The sequence below is a fragment of the Platichthys flesus genome, chromosome 13, assembly GCF_949316205.1.
Source record: "Platichthys flesus chromosome 13, fPlaFle2.1, whole genome shotgun sequence".
Taxonomy (NCBI): Eukaryota; Metazoa; Chordata; class Actinopteri; order Pleuronectiformes; family Pleuronectidae; genus Platichthys; species Platichthys flesus.
In genome coordinates this window covers 17,223,620-17,241,436 of record NC_084957.1, presented here as the reverse complement: position 1 = coordinate 17,241,436, position 17,817 = coordinate 17,223,620, and the positions used below count along the sequence as shown (strand labels likewise).

The 17,817-nt window shown below is 42.0% G+C and overlaps 1 protein-coding gene across 2 annotated transcripts in view; it reads right to left on the bottom strand.

Annotated features, from left to right (window-relative positions):
- Positions 1-676: 676 nt before the first annotated feature.
- klf12b (Kruppel like factor 12b) overlaps positions 677-17,817 on the bottom strand; it is a 41,958-nt gene continuing 24,817 nt past the window's right edge. For both annotated transcript variants that reach the window (XM_062402329.1, XM_062402331.1), the window contains exons 4-6: positions 14,119-14,254; positions 6,958-7,115; positions 677-5,004 (exon numbers count right to left, since the gene is read on the bottom strand). In XM_062402329.1, the coding sequence (XP_062258313.1) occupies positions 4,823-5,004; positions 6,958-7,115; positions 14,119-14,254 (476 nt within the window). In that variant the 3' untranslated portion in view covers positions 677-4,822. The remainder of the gene's footprint in view (positions 5,005-6,957; positions 7,116-14,118; positions 14,255-17,817) is intronic.

The window sequence follows — 17,817 nt, the reverse complement described above, 5'->3', positions numbered from 1 at the left end:
ACCCAGCAGAGGTGCTGTCTGAGCCTGTCCTGAGTACGGAGGGAGTTCCCTGTGCCGATTGTTCCTTTATCCCTCCTATTATTTGCTCTCAGCCTCTTTTCACTGTGCTTTACACTCACACTATATGTGCTGTAGTGATAAATCACTCAAGTGATATAAGCTGCACACCAGGATGCTCAGTGGAGGGGGAATTGGAACCTTGTTATTGTAATCATTGGAATCCTTTACTGGCAGACACACACAGTCATCCAGCTCCATTTATAATAGAGCTTTGTACAGGATGTACAGGGCGTTTGCTTTTTAAAGTGCAACCTGTTCTCAGGAAACTATTCACAACCTGCAACGTTAAAACATGCATTTTACTACTGCAAGATTAAAGCTGTTGTGCGTGATGCTTTTCATTGATGTTCAAACCTGTGTGAGGGAGGTGTTTCCAGGTACCATTTCTAAAGGAGCACGTACGTCTGTGGTGGCACCAAATTCTTTCCTCTTCCTGTAGTGTGGGGATCTTCGGACAAGTCTCTCTACTGTATATCAGCTATCATTTAAAATGTCTTCCCTAATACCGAGATCAGGTTTCTGAATGCCAGCGAAAGTGAGCACAGTGCTCAGATGTCTAAGTGTCCCAGAGACCACATACCGTCCACCTCAGTCACAGATAGCAACTAGCTCCATAACCAGTGTACATACAAAATGCAACTTTATTAACCTTCATGCCTCCATTCATATTAATATACATGTATATTTTTGAACTTATTTTAATTTCACAGCTCCATCCATATGAAAAATACAGAGATAAAGGCAAAAAACACTGACTGGATACTTAAACAACTCTTAGAGAAAAAGAAAAGCGTAACAGAAAGAAAAGAAAAATTAAGGACACCTGTTCTTGAAGTTTTTGAAAAATATCAGGATTAAAAAATTTTCTTTTACAGATGTGGAATTCCTTGAGCAAGATCTCCCTTTTAGAAGCGATGCTGAGCGATATCACAATTAATTTTTTTTTCCTATACGGCAAGAATGAAAAGATCTGAATATATATACACTACACTCACTTTACATAAATACAGGAACAACGATTACTGTACGTAATATCAGCAAACTCGAAACATAGGCATTGGCTTCACTACTTAAAATGTTTTCAAAACCAGGAACTCAAAAGCAGTTGTTACACAGAAAGTAAAGTAGATATTGAACTGATAGAAAGCGTAAGATCAGTATTCATAAACAAAGGCATCACTTTACAGCCGGAATCCCAGCCACAGGATTTTTTTCTTTTCCTCCTATGAGTCAAACTCCTCATTATCTTTCAATGGAATCGCTTTGTTGAATTAATGTGCTGAAGCTGAAACACCGAGAGGCCTTTGTAACTCGGTTTTGTTCCCCGCAGAGGAAGTGACTTATTGCAAGCAGAGTGATAATGCGTGCTATAAACAGCCCGTGAAAAGCGTGTTGTGGGAGAACGCTGCATTTGACACAACGGCACAAGGCTCAGTGCGAAAAAAGGAAAAGTTCAAACGTTAGAGGTCCGACTTGCATAATGTTGTCTGTGCTTTTTTGTTTTACTTATCCCCGAAAAAAGAAGAAAAAAAAACGATTTCTCATTTGAAATTTATTAATTTGAGCAATCGAAACCCTGCACAGAGCAGTGGGTGTTACACGTTTGTGATATGAGGCACTATTCATTATTATTGCATAACTTTGACCCTGGTTACCGTTGCAAAATTATGCTTCAAAATGAGGAAAGAGACGCTCGACGGGAAATACAATTCACCCTGTCCTGTGGAGACACCAAGTCTAATTGAATTTGTTTGAAAAACTGGTGTATTAAGGCATGCAACGTCATATACTGTGTAGGAGAGTACATGTGTTGTTGATATGTGCTTGATCAATATATCTGTTTTTTTGTCCGAGTGTAGCAAAATAACAACAGAGGGAATCGAGTACCTTAATACGGTCAATGTATATAAATAATTTGTTGATTATAGCAAACACTGGTTCAGCCTTGGGAATAAAATCATTTGATCGTGAACTTGTTTAACCACTAAGCCCCCCCCTCCAAAAAAACAAAAAAAAGGAAAACCATTACATAACACCACATATGATAATTTACATGATGAATACCATTAGCCCCATTTCACTGTATACCAAATTAGATAAATTACAGCCTCTGAAAAAAGACTTTACATGTATAAATGTATTTCCTGCATCTACTAATCAAAAGCCCTATTTTTCCAATGTACATACAGGATGTAGAACTTTGCAATAAGTTTTCTCTTCACTATCACATATATTACAACATTTCAAAAAGATCCTTTTTACAGAAGAAAAAAAAAGTTATATGCAATGATGAAGTGCCCCATCAGTTATAAAAATGATCTTATACATTATATGGATGATATATAATAATAATAATAATACCATGATGATTATTTGTTTTTAAATCAACATCTGAAATAAAATAATTTGAAAATAGTATGAAACAAACAAGGTGCTGATATGCTTTTGCCAAAATGTTAATACAACCGGGCTTCATGACGTTGTGCACAAGCACTATGCATAAATAAAGATGACATACATTTCTCCGTTACATCAAGGTGGGGGTGTCACATACGTTGGGTGCATGTGTGGAAATAACCTCCTGGATTTGGCTACTTTGCCTGTGAGTGTGTGTGTGTGTGTGTGCGTGTGTTTGTTTGTAGATGCACTAGAGTGTGAGTCTGTGTGTATGGTTTTCAAGGTGCAATATCAAAAAGGTTACCATTTTCTTTGACTGGCTTCGGTCCAATAGATACATTTAGCAGCACTATCAAATAATATGAGCTGGTCTGATACTCTGCGTTTATGTGTGCAGCTCCTCCTCAGCTTAAGAGCTTTGGAAACACCTGCAAAACTGCCGGCTATTATGAATATAAAAATATTCTTTCAAATTGCATTTCCTGATTGAGGTGATGTGACGTTCTAAGAGATAAATCTGCCAGTAAACGCAGTTGAACAAAAAAAGCCTTGATGCTCATGCACAATGTTTGTATGTATGCCAATGTGCATGTTTTGTTTATGTGTGTGTATGGGATTTCTTTACAGAATTGTAAATAACCAAATCTCAGGTGAATTAGACAATAATCTTGACATATATCTGGTCTGAGGTGATGACATTTCAAGTTTGTTTGAGACAAACAAAGTAAAAACAACATGATTAATAGTGACTCTCTGACTGACACACGTCGGATTCAGAGTCTTGTGCTGGAGCTACACACCGATAACAGAGGGGAGGGGGGGGGGGGGGGGGGGGGGGCATGGTACGGAATGAGGAGCTGGCCCGGGGAGAAAAAACTTCTCCTTCAGGATATTGACATCATCAGCAAACAGAGCAAAGAGGAGGCGGCTGTCCCTTCCCGTCACTTTGTTCAGAGTGTATTGCTCTTCTGGGTTTGTACGTCAGGTACCACGCTATCCCTGTAACACTGCAGCCGGTGTCAAAGTCAGCTTATGGTCAAGTGCTGCTGTGCAAACAAAAATATGGAAAAAATAAAAATAAGAAGATGAACCCCAGCGCCACAGATTCCTTCCACGGTGGAACCCAGCTGAGGAGACAGAGCTGAAGAAGAACAACACGATGGATGGGGACAGGATTGAACGCATGAGTCTTGTAAGGTGCCTCTGTCATTTGCTTTTTCACATACTGAAAATCTCCTCTGATTGTTTCCAAGTTCACTGTACATGAGGGGTTGTTTTTGTTTTCTTCCGAGTCAAACATAAGCAATTAGCAGGCATTTAGGGAAAAAAAGGAAAAAAGATTAAATTTAACGAAACGTTGAAAGTATATCTATATCCTTTAAGATTGCACTTTACTGATTGCTAATCACAGCACAGAATCAAACCAAAGATTTCAAAGAGGCTCGACGTAAACAGGACAGCACTGATGTCTTGCTAGGAAACGTTGTGCTTCTCTGCTGGTGCCATGGGGTGCGTGTCCATTGTTTGAATCGTTCAGAATAAACGGATGACTCTCTGAAACAGTGGAGGTGTTGGTGAGGTTGATCCGTCCGGGCTGGGATGGTGTGGACTGTTGGCTGGATGAGGGGAAGGTGAAAGTCCTGCCCTCTTTTAGCATTTCTAGGGGAACCACACAGCAGACAATCCGCGGTTACGTGGCGCCCCCTGCTGCTCATCGGTCAGACTCCGGAGGGAAGCAATACTGCCCTTAACTCCAACAAGGTCACTGCGATCCGGTCCAGGCCTGTGACTCAAAAATAATCCATTCCATTCAATGGGGTCTTTCACATTATGAAATGCTGGAAAAAGCAGCAACTGGAACAATATAGTGAAAAGAAAGAAAGCACACAAAAAAAAAAGACGGTTGCGATTGCATTATATATCATTTTTTTTGTCCAAATGAGGAGTTTGTTCTCCATAATCAAAGTGAAACATTTATGAACAGTGCTGTAAAAGACAGTTCCCTATTAGACTCCGATAAAAGCTCCTGCCGTCTGCTCCTTCCAACTCCAAGAGGATCCAGAAGTGACCCTGTTTGTGCTCCGCGAGCTCCGTGCTCCTCGACGTCTTCTCGCCTTCTGACGGATGAGAGTGTGTGTGTGTGTGTGTGTGTGTGCGTTTGTGTATGTTTATGTGTGTGTGTGTGTGTGTGTGTGTCTGTATGTGTGTGTGCATCCAGGCCAGCTGAAAAACATTCATAGGGAGATCCCGCTCCCCCGGCTGCCTGTGTGTGTTTGCGTGATTGTGTGTGTGTATGTTTGTGTTTGTTCAATTGATCTCTCCCTCTCTTTCTCGCCCTCTATCTCTTGATCGCTCTCCGTCTGATTCAAACCAGCATATGTCTCCGTCGGTGCAGAGCCAAGTGGTCAGATCTGGAGAAGCTGCGGTCACAGTCTCCGCACTTGAAGGGTTTGACCCCCGTGTGTTTCCTGTAATGCCTCGTCAGCTCATCGGAGCGGGCGAACTTCCACGTGCAGCCGTCCCAGGTGCATTTGTATGGCTTTTCCCCTGGAGCGGAAGAGAGAGAGAGAGAGAGAGAGAGACAAACTCAGTGTATGTTGAATAGCTTGTGGGTCACATGTTGGCACTGACGCTCTGTGGAGGAGGATGCATCCCCAAAAACGTACGTTTGCTCTATTTGGTTCAGGTCTATAGTAGCATCTGTAATTTCGGCTTACCTCGGCCAAGTAGGTTCTGTTCTCAACCCTGGCAAGTTGGTTTCTATGTTTGTTTTTAAAGCAACTTTAGAACAACAACAAAACTGATTGGACTCCGAATTTGCCCTCATATTCTTTGACATTGCGAGATGATCCCGGGAAATAAGTCATGTAACCTGATGAAACAAATCAGGAACTAGAAGGGAACGTATATCTATGATTGTGTGAAACATTTTGCAACTTGATAGAATTTAAGGGGACTGTTGGGCTTTGGAGGACGAATGTGCTGTAGTATTGCAAAAAGCCTTGATACAATATAATTAAATGTTAATAAAACAACCATAAAGCAACTCAGTCCCTTTTTTTTCTGACCATGAAACCCCAGTCCAAATTAGTTTGATGATTCCCTGACTTATACTAAGGAGAATGTTTCCTCTTTCATTCCCACTCCTCACCCTGAACATCTATTTTTGCTCTATGTGAGTGAGCAGGTACGATCTCCTGTGAGAAGTGTGGAACTGACTGAAGAGTTATTCTGAACTGTAGTCAGTTTAAAAGAATCAGAAGCCATTAAAACAAACAGGGTTTATCTCTGATATTCAGTGAGGAAACTTAAAACGTCCAGAATTCTCATCAGTTTATTTGCTTTTGTTGCTTTTCTGGTTTGGGAAGCAGAGGATCATGGGTAATATCCTCAGTTCAGTTGTCTTTCAGTTCAATGAGTAGGATAAGAAGTCTTCCTCACTATTTGAAAACCACTCCATTGCTCGGACTCGGAGCCCAACAACAGAATCATACTCAATGTGTGACTGCAGAGGGCGCTGTTGCTAAGTAAAAGGTACTTTAAGGTCAAACATGACTAATGCTTCAAACTCTGATTCCTCTGTGCTGTTAGCTGCCACCTCAAATGTCAGCTGTGTACTGTATAGTTTCATAATGGGGTGTGGCAAACATGCACCTTTTGTTTAAAGCAGACAATGAACTACCAGGAAAGGCCTGGAGGCAGCTATTAAAACACTCTCCGTCTATTATGACTGATTATACAAAACCATAAATGAAACTATTAAAGTATAATCATATGTTAATAATGAGGCATTATGTAGTTAAATTCATTAAGTTATAGACAAGAACAGAACATAATGCATTACGGACGCAGACGTCAAGGACAAAAAGTCAGTCCTCCCTGTTTGAATCCCCATTTACAATGATGATTCTAGTTAGTGATGGGTGTTTCCATATCACTTAATACAAGTGGGATCATTTTTAGTTTAGTTGAAAATCAAAATGTTCTGCTTTGCATGTTTGACTTGGAGCAGATGGTCAAAGTCTCGTCAGCTCCCTTCAGTAGATTTCTAATGATCATGGTCTGAGTTTTGAGAGCTGTCTCAAGGATGCTTCCTCGGACCCTTTGGATCTGTTTTGGTTTGGGGCCTATGAGACTAGTGTCGGAGGACTTTATCAATGTTTTGTCCATGTGTGTGAATGTGTCTTCAAATAACCTCATATCATATGTTACATTTACACTATGTTCAATCTCATGTGAAAAGAAAAGTGTGCTTGCCTTTGTCTGAGTCTCCATTTGGGATTGACCTTTAGTCCACTGTAATCCAGATTAAACTCAGTGTACAAATTCTTCAGAACAACTTTGATGTTGAAGTGGTGTTATAGGTGGCCCCAGTAAAACATTACCTGGGTTATATGTGATGGTACTTGTCATTGTGGACTAAGAATGGGATTTTATAAGCATTTAGATGACTGTAAATTAATAAAATCACAGCACTTTAACCCACTCCCTCCGTCTTACCTGTGTGCGTCCTTCTGTGTGCTTTTAGATGGGAGCTTTTGGTGTACACCTTATTGCAGCCCTCGAAGTCACATCTGTGGATTCTCCTCTTTTTGGAATCCGGAGACTCTGACCTCCGGGGACGACGTATGCTGTCAATACTGAACGGGGAAATGGAACTGCAACAGGAAAAGGAGAAGAAGAAATCAACATTATTAAAGAGTTATTAGAAGAAGACATTGTCTTTTCCCCACATTGATGTCTTCAAGTTTCAGAAGAATGTCATTTTTTTCCACACAGGACAAGTAGCAGAATAAGCCCTACTCGATAAAACTTTGATTTTCAGTGTAGTGTTGAAGGACACACTGCATATCACAAAGGAAATTGAGGCACTGCAAAAACATCAGTTTATTATGTCGTTGTGAAGTTTGGTTTACAGTGACTTTTTTCGAAAAAATTAAAGGGACAACAGAGCTGTAAAAGTCATCTTATTGCAGTTAATGCAACAAAATAAAATAAAGAGAAACCTTCAAAGACAATAATGCTTATCATGTCTTCATTGTTGTTTCTTGAAAGATGGAAACCAATTTAATATTGGTGCGGATATTTGAGTCGGGTAAAGGGATTAGATTTACCACTTTCTTTAACATTGTGAGATGGGGTGTGTGCTTTTTCTCTACATTTTCAATGATTTCTCAAAGAGTAATTCATGGATATTAATACAAAAAATCAGGCATATTTAGAGGACTGATATCTGTGTGCAATTCGGTTCAGATTGACTGACTTTAAGGGGACTGTTGGAGATATACACTCTATTAGGGGACCATTCTAGTTTAAGGTCAGTGTGGATGTTGAAGAGTGTTCATGCACATGAGGAGTTTTGAAAATGTTCCCAAATATTGTAGAATATCATCTCAATAACTTCCTGCAAACAGTATATAGATGACTTAAAGTAAAAACACTGCATAGTAAACAATATAATATACTATCGCTTACAGTACTTGTACGACAGTATCTTTACCAGTAGGGGGCACTGTAATACCGCTGTAGCCTGAGTGGGTTAGCGGATGAGGTAAGTCCGCTGGTATTTCATCAATCAAAAGGTGGAAACTGTTTTTTCCCAGTGTTTCAAAGTGAGGCTAATATCTCCTGAGCTTATTTCTACCATCAATACATTTTGCCATGACATTTCCTCTCCAATAGCCAAAATCAATACCTCAGCTGATTATATGATTTGTCACCGCAATCACTGAAGCCCCTGTAGCCAGGTTGTGTGTGTGTGTGTGTGTGTGTGTGTGTGTATGTCTAGTCACTGTACTCTATATAGATTATTTACAGAGAAGTATCATAAGAAACCTGTGATAAATCTAAATGTTAACGTATCCCTATATGAATAAGACAGTGTGTACAAACACACAATTAAATCAAGGAGGTAACAAAGAGGAGGTAGGATGGTCTCACCAGTTGAATTCGAGCCATGAAACCTTTCACACAGTAATAAACACATGACTGCTACACACACACACACACACACACACACACACAAACACACACAGAAAACTGTCAAGAAAGATACAGTAGAGAAGGAAAACAAGAGCATCTCTGTTTACGAGCAGGGAGGAGTAATATCTGTGGGATACGGTTAACAGGGCGAACCCGGCACAAACAGTTTCCTCAGCTCAGAGTGTTCGTTGTGAATATTGTGAAAAAGGTTAAAAGGTAAACCGGCCAACGGAGAAGGAGGAAGAGAGCGAGTGAGCATCAGACAGGCCGTCAGTGTCTGTGTCTCCTCCACAGAGGCCACTTCCTGTCTCTCTGTCTCTCTGTCTGTCAAATGCAGACTCAGATATTCAACCGTGCAATCAACACACACACACACACACACACACACACACACACACACATACACATACGCAGGCTACAAAAAAATCTCAGAATTAGAGGAAATCACACATACATACAGATCACCTGTTGCTCTTGGCTCACGGCCAGTGTGAAGCTGTACAGGAAATGATCACACGGGTCAGACACGAACTGAACTCCAACTCCCCTCTCGCTGTCTCTACTGCGATCCTCCACGCTCAGAAAAATATCACACTGCAATGTGATGACAAAACCGCACATTAAGACAAAGAGGCGCCTTCATAAAAGCTGATTGAATGATGGGACGACCGGGTCATCTGCTAGTGCGACAGAAAAATCGTAGACAACCATCAGAGGTGGCATGGGCCTCCGTATGTGTATGTGTGCGTGTGCGTGCGTGTGTGTGTGTGCGTGTGTGTGAGGCTGCAGGATTAACAGTGGAAACACTCGGAGCTCAGCCACTGAGCAGAAGAGGCGGATGTTTACGTTCTGACTTCATATCTGAAGTGACTCCGTGATTATGAAATTATTTAAGGAGGTCGGAGAACAATGGCTTCTAAAAGAAAGTAAAGAAAGTATAAACAACAAGTCATTACGCATATAAATGATGTCATTGAGTGCAACTGCTTTTCATTCTGGTGATAGATCTGTTTAAGAGCAGCAGACAGAGTCCTGCTTTAGTCGGTTTTTGGGGTTATGGATGATTCTGTGATTTGATGTAGTTCTTATTACAATGACATATGTTCACGTCTTTGTTCGCGTCATTGGCATCAGCGACCAGATATTTTGTCTTAATTTCTGGATAGTTGGAGGAAGTGGAGATGTGTTCTCCAAGGAAGGCTGAAGCGTTTCACGTTGTTCAGTGATGGAAAATCTCTTCCAGATTGTTGTTAATTAATTGTTAGAGTCATTTAACAAAGAAAAGAGAAATCCAAACGTTTTCTGGTTTCAGCTTCAACAAAGTAAAAAAAAAAAACAGTTCTAAAATTTGCAGCAAACCAAAAATAAATAAATACTTTGTTAAACTGCACTGAACATTTTTCACTATTTACTTTCATATTAAATCTGAATGATTGATCAGTTAATTGAAATAATGTGTTACTTGTGGCTTTAAATGACAGAATAATAAAAACATGTATAAAAGGCATCTATGATGACTATCTGAAGCGTTTTCATATTTGGAAGGATAATCATGTTTCTATGTGGTTAGAAAATATTTCACTCATCTTGTTTTTTTGGTTAGGCAGTGTGATACTATCAGCTGTATCAGCAGGTTTACAACATGTGAAACTAAACAGGGAAACATGACTACCCTTGTTCAACAGATGCCCTTATACCAGCAATGTCCAACTCCAGAGTGACTGATGAGGCAAAAACTATAATTAGTTATTATATTATAAACTTAAAATTAAAAGGTTTTATTTAAAGATTGTTCTCTACTTGATCAAATAACTTAACACAATATGCGGCAAAGTCAGCAGAATACAAAGCTGTGACTCGGGTGCATGTCTTGGCAACAACAACATCTTTAGGTCTCCCGCCCTGTATGTATCGTAGCTGTTGCGTTAGAATCAATTCGTTGTATTTTCTCATGTGAGCCCAGAGGCCCATTCACACTGCCATGAACCCTGTGTCAGCGCAGCACCTTGGCTGTGGGAGTGTGTGTCTGCTTGTTTCTCCCGAAGCAGCACAGAGAGAAACAGAAAGTACAGCTGAGAACGAATTCAAACAGAGTTTTGTTGTGGTTCCTTTTTCCCCGTCCTCTTCATCTGCTGCTCTGCATATGACAGAGGGACACAGAATGTGTGTTTGTGTGTCACAACACAAACAAGCTGCATGTTATTCTTACTTCTCATAGGAAACAGGGTCATAACAACAGTTTCGACTCAGCAACAGCTCGACACGGTTCTTAGACACACCAAATGGTGGAATTATCGAGAAAGCAGGAAGGGACGTGTGTGTGTGTGTGTTACTGTGTGTGTATCACTGTGTGTGTAAGTGTGTGAGTGTGTGTGCCTGCGCTGGAAGACTGCCCACTGGGCATTCCTGTACCTGTCCAAGGATACGAGCCCTCACCTCACCCCGTGTCTCCCCTCCCTCCACCTGCTCTGCTTCGTTGGCCACAGGTCCTTGGGGACCAGCTAGACTTGAATAGACACAAACCTTCCAACACAAGCCCCAACACACACACACACATATACACATATACACACACACACACACACCTTCTTTCCCTCTCCCATCTCTCTGTAACTGTCTCTCTTTCACTAGTGCTCTCCCACAATAGCCTATCCACCGGTCCCCAGGGAAACGCATGAATATGGAGGAGGCTGCCCAAGAAGCACATGACACACACACTCTCACTCTCTCTCATTTATTTATATATGGATACCTGGATTGGAGGCTGCAGGCACTCCTATCCTCCGCCCTTACACTTCTCCTCCCTGACGCTCTGTGGACGACTGCTCATGTAAATATGGACACTAAATTACAAAAAGCGGTACACTCTCAGTGTACATGTGCAAATGAAATGGAAAAAAGAAACAAATCAGCACAACGGAGCGAAATCTCTCCAAAAAAGTGCTGCTCGCTTCTGTTGCGCTGCAGATGTCCACAGAGCGCATGTGTTGTGTCAAGACAGAGTGCACGTTCGCCCATCGTGTAACTCAAGGAGACTACAGACTTCTTTGTTTTTCACGGACAAACATCCAAGTCTGTGTTCCTGTTGACAATGGCTGACCTCCTTCTGGAACCAGCTGTTCTGCCCCCTGTGCAGGAACACGTGCATGGATACAGTACAAACACACACACATCGCAGGACTTATATACTTAAAGACGTGAACACAGAGTTTCTGACACGCACAGTCACAAACGCAGCACGCACACAGGAGCGCACAGTTTTCCACACAGCACAGTCTGCACTTTGCACACAGAGAAGCGAGTGTGTGGGCAGGCCCTGGCAGGGCATTGCTAAGCCTGGCTGGTGATTTATCTCCATAGTGAAAGCTTGGGCAGTGAAAGGTGGGGTCCTGCCAACCTCTGTTCTCCTCTGACCACCCGGTGCCCACGTGTGGCACTCAGGGGCACGCCTGTCCCTTTCAATAACCTGCACTGAAACCCGAGTCCTGCAGTGAGTGTCTCTGAGTGTGTGTGTGTGTGTGCTTGTGCATGTGTTAGTCTTCCTTGAAACATGGCAACCTGCGTGCTCCACCGGGCAGGCTCAGCCACAACACAGTTTTTAAACGGGTTGCACAAAAAGTTTCATCACTGTCGATGCTCACACAGCCGGCAGTGCACGGGCAAAGAATGCAAAAAGGCCCTTCACATAATGTCAAAGCTGGAGTGTTACCACCAAAACACAGCCAGTCGGGGTTGGCCTACTATTCAGCACAGCCTTGTTAATGTTGCTGCATTATTAGCAGGATCTCACAGAGTCCTGGAATACTTTCCTTACAGTTAGCCTGAATAAAAGTCTCTGTGGGTATTAAAGCGAATCTGGCCAGGCTACTAGTTCTGACTGCTCCGGGTTTATGTGTGGCAGGGGAGGAGGGCAGGGCCGAGCCAAATGTCTCTCTGCATTTGATTTCCTGCTTTCGGATCAGAACCCTGTGAGCTGTCATTCATCGGAGAGGGAAGCCTTTTCATTCAACCCAGATGGACAAGCACTGCAGGAGCTGTGATAGTCTGTAGGCCGAAACACGGCAGAGAGTATGTCTGAGCCATATGCAGTGGTACAAATGCACAGCCACCCACGCACACACATTGAAGAGTAGAAGAGCAGAAAGAGAATCGCACGGAAATTCCGAGGATTCTGTGTTAGAGAAGTTTCAGACAATGCTCTTAGCCAGGGTGTCAGGGAGAGCACGGTAGACAGTGGTACTCGAAACCCTGTGCATTTTCTTTTTCTTTGTAAGCAGGATTCACAAAAAAACACTAAATACATTTTCATTAAACTTGGGAGAAGGATGGGACACAGGTCAAGCAGGCAAACACTAAAATTTGGTGTGGATTCAGATTTGTTATCACTTTCACCAATTCCCCAGGGAATAATGTCTGCATCTGGCCTTCGGTGCAGCTCGCCTGTTGGCAATGGTGGAGGTCACTCTACTCAACGCTGTTCTATTTTTTTAAGAATTAAATTAACCAGTGAGACCAAACAGTTTACACTTTCTCAAAGGGTCAAGTCCTCTTTAAATTAAATTTTGTTAAATGTAGACATGAGCTGTATGTCGGCCCAGTCACTGGTGACCTGTCCAGTGTGTAGCTTCCATTTGGTCAGTGGTGAAGGAAACACTCACTCATTTTACTGGTGTTAAAGTACAAATAAATAGACAAAAATGTGCTAAAGTAAAAAGTACCAAAAGTAAGTGATTACTTGCTTTCAAATACACTTAAAGTATTCAAATTTGAAGAACTTTCGCGAGTGTAGACTATTCCCTAGTGTAACGGTCTAGTTTATCATTTTTTGGCAAAGTCTCGGTATCCATTGAATCCATTTTCTTATTTTTTTAACAGAAGCAATTGTTTTTTAACCAGTGAACCTTTGTTAACGTTGAAGGAGGCGGGGTCTTATGTTACAAGTCAGCTCTGATTGGATCAGTGAACCGATTATCCTATAATTAAAACAATGATTACTTTTCAATATATAAAAAACAATGTGAACATGTACCGCAATACTTAAAAAAAAAGTAGTGGAATAGAAAGTGCAAATATTGGCTAATATACAGTATGTGGAGCTACAATGAAAAGAGCCTGAAAATAAATCTACTTAAGTTAAATACAGATACTTAAGGAATATATTTGAATGCAGTTAGTGTTGTTCTTTGTTATATCCGTTCAGGGCCTCTTGCACAATGTCAGCAAGGATCAGTTCAACTCAACCCTCCAAATGAACGGATGTATTAAACTGATTGAGCTGTTATTATGTGCAGTGACATTTTACATCCTTTCCTGTTTATTCTGTTTGCTTGGTGAGAAACTGCACGGTGCTGTGAGGCATTTATTTTAACAAACGACTACATTGTAATGTAACAGTGTGAGATTCAGGTGAGTAATGATGTGAATACTATGAACACTGTAACTGTGGAGCTAATTGAAAATTCCCTATCAGCAGATTCAACAGCTGCCAACAGTAGAGAGTGAAAGCATCAACGCCTTCCTGACAATAATGCTGTCACAAGACTGAACAGAGAGAACAGCTTAAGACCGAGACCTGTGTATTTGATTTCAGCTTTTAGGGTCAGTAGAGGAGAAAAAGCCTCCACCCTACATACACACACACACACACACACACACACACGTATAGATCATGATACTCACTCTTGTACAGCGCGGGCTATAGACAGCGCAGTGGAGCCGGTCTCATTAACACTGTCCAAGGTCACGTTTGGCAGGTCGTCGTCATCGCTGTCACTTTTGATCTGCCTTGGCGATAGGCCATTGGGGTCTGTGTATGCTGTGAGGACGGGACGCAGACACAGGAGTCAGACACATGATACTGGAGCCGGCCCTGGAAACTTACAAGGCATATCACATTGTGGGTGCTGGAAAGTGTTTATAATCGAATCGCCTTCATACAGTTTAATGTTGTCATTTCATAAATCCCTCGTCACAAGGAATTATCCTTCAGACTGTAGAACTGTCATTATGTCATACGTTCATCTGTATCTATATATAGATATAGATATAGATATGTGTGTATGTGTGTGTGTGTGTGGGGGTGGGTGCATGAGTGCTGGTATTTCCAGTCGGTAGCTAAGGACAGAACAACCACTCATGACACTGTAGCCAGTAGTTACACAAAGACAGAAGAGTGTGTATACATGCGTACACACACACACACACATACACACACAGCCTTCAACTTTAGAGATAAGGAGCTGGGTGGAGAAGCATTTGGGCGTCTTTGTTGCGTGTGGCAACATTTGTGCATTTTGTGTTTATGTGTGTGTGTGTGTGTGTGTGCTTGTGCGTACGTGCGTGTATCATGCCCAGCCAGACTACAGAATATGTCCAAGTTAAAAGAGCATGTGCATGAGAGCGACTCTTTTCTGTCTGCTCTCTGTTCTCCGACATGAGAAACTGTTTGCCATATCATACTCATGATAATGGCAAACCTTTACATAAAAGGCCCAGAGAGAAGACAAGAGTCTAATTTTCGTCCATTCACTGCTGTGGGCCTTTCTCTTAGCGGACAGCGATAATTAGCGAGCAAACTCTGCTGAACATTTGACTGGCCATCTGCATGCTATTCAAACCATCACCCCCCCTCAGCCCATGAGCACAGGAGTATCTGTCTCTCAGGGCAACATGACAAAGTTACATCCATTCCGAAAGTTGTGACAGCTCGTGGGTTATATTGCCGGAGCCTGCAGCCATTCTGTCCTCCCTGTCACCATGGACACAGGCTGAGTACATCCTCAAAACCTCAAGAGATCACTGTCCAAAAAAGTAAAGACCTGCAGCAGACTGCCTGCCAGGGATATGTTCCTGGAAATCTGCAGTACAGGATTAACTAACTGATATTATAATTCCTCGGAAACAATATGATGAAGATTTTCTAGTATCTTTGTGAAGATGAAAGCATTGTGAACACTGAATATATTAAGGTATAGAGTATTTTTCACTGAGACCCCATTCTCCTGTAATCCTGGTGCATTTAGAAGCCATCAGGACCTCACCTCCTTTGCCCTCTCAGCCGAGTGAGTGTGACCATAATGGCACATAATAAAGGTCTCGAGTTAGCAGCAGACATGGTGCTATTACACGGGGGGGGGGGGGGGGGGGGTGTGGGCGCACATAGGAAGTGCTGCGACGCCGTTGGAGCTTTTGCCTTTAAAGATTTCAAACTGTTGATGCAGAGTGCGTTATGCAGAGTGGTCACCAGCTCGCCTACCCCACGGAAAACCTGCAATTAGTTAGAAATGCATTGTGTGTTGCAAAAGGGGTATTTTGAGCGAGGGACACAATGGAGGAGTGGTGGAGAGGTGGGCAGAGCACCGGATTTCTTTCTTTCTCTCCTGTTGTTTCCAGTCAAGCCCTGTTTCCATGGCAACCTCCTGCCGGAGACAGGGAGACAGCAGTGAAAGGAAGCGTACCCGCCCTCTTTTAAAAGAGGATGGCCAACCTGTGTGTGTGTGCGCGCGTGTATGTGTGTGCACGTGGGAGAGTGGATAAGTGTATGTGTGTGTGTGTAAGTGTTGTACATAGTGTATCTATGTTGAGAGCTTAAATAATCACATTAAACTTGACATGAGCAGAAATGGCTTAAACTTATTTGTCCAGTTATCAACCAATATTGATATCTGACAGGGAAAACACCAGATAAATAAGGACCACAGCTGCGCAGTACAATTATGTATACTGTATATTGACATCAAATGCCAGTTACCAGTATTACACAGAAATTACTGAATGCATTACCCTGAAACTTGGTTGAAGGATGCAGTATGGGCCAAGAAAGAATCCATAAAATGTTGACTTACAGGGAGCAGAGATACTATTTTTTAAACTTTCTTTCTCATTGCAAGAAAGGGTGATTTTTGTTACATTTTCATTTATGAGTGTGTGCAAATTGTTGAAATCCAAATAAAAATCGGGATCTAGTGAATTTAAATGTGGTTTCATAAGGGGACTTCTGGGCCCTGGCCTAAGTATGCCCCCTCTGGGTGCCATTGGAGTTGGTAATGTTGTGTTTTCGAACATCTCTGACACGAACAAAAGGAAACGAGTTGTACTGGAGAGTCGTTCATTTAATGTTGTGTCTAAATTGCACTGCCTACTATATGATGCCATTTTTGACTGAAAAGACCTCCTACTTATCTACTTGGACTGGACATCCAAGGGGGAGACTAGATTGTGATTAGCCATTGAGCCAATCAATCAGGCAATCCACCTCCTTCAAAGAACCATTATTCCCCATCACAATTCCTTGTTATTTTTGTGCCACAAATCATGAGGGCAATATTTTCCATCATTTGGATGATGTTTGTTCACATGATGCTGGCAGGATATGTGCATTAAGATACGGAAGCAAACATGAAGGAGAATGAATAACACAAAACAGGATAATCCAGTTGAAGGATTTTGACCAGTCAAGACAAATTAGGAGGTTGTACCTAAAAGAGAGGCTCCCCTCTAAGTCTGACATAGACCAGAAAACTGTGCATATTTAGCAGACTGGTCCCCACAACAGACTCAAGCTCCCCAGGACGAGAGCCAAAACAAAACAAAACCCAAACTCAAACTTTAAAAGACGCTTTTGCCTGTAGCACACCATATGGTAAAAAAAATCACCAAGGTGGAAGGAGGTAACAGCTGCCATTGGATCTTACGTCTACAAAGAAGTGTCGGCAATTTACAGGTACGAGTCGTTTTTTGCCGTTATCTTGATTTGACATTTGGGTCATATCCCAACAGAAGTGTAATATGACGTCTTGTAACAATACATCACTTTAATTTAGATTTTGACTGTTTCAAGTCTTATGTAAATGTTCTCATCCAATCATATTGAGTTCACGTGGCTAAATGTTCCCTTTGTTTACCGGTTGCTGTCTCATTAAACCACTGTATCCACCACACCCAATGCACTGCTGTTCATTCATCCAATTTCCTTTCAGCTTGGTAACTTCAGAGCTGAGCAGAGCTAAAGCTGGACCGTGGACGTGTGTGCATGTGTTTGCGTAAGTGCCACCCATCTTCAATATCCATCCACACCCTCTTATGCAACTCTTCTTTTTCCTGTTCTTACTTCTTTCCTCCGCTCTCCTTGGGTGCAGACATCCAACATTTAAAAACGCCCCCTCTCCGAGGACCACCCCACCCTGCCAGCCGAGTGTCTGTCCGAGCACACGCTCTAATTACACATCTCTGTTTGTTTGCTTGTATGTACAGTCGACACATGGGTGTGACTTATAGTCTGAGTGTGTCTGCGAAGGGAGTGACAAAAACGCTAACTCTTTTATAACCAACAGTCGCCCTGTGTACTGCTCAGAGAAACACCTACCGTCAGAATACTCG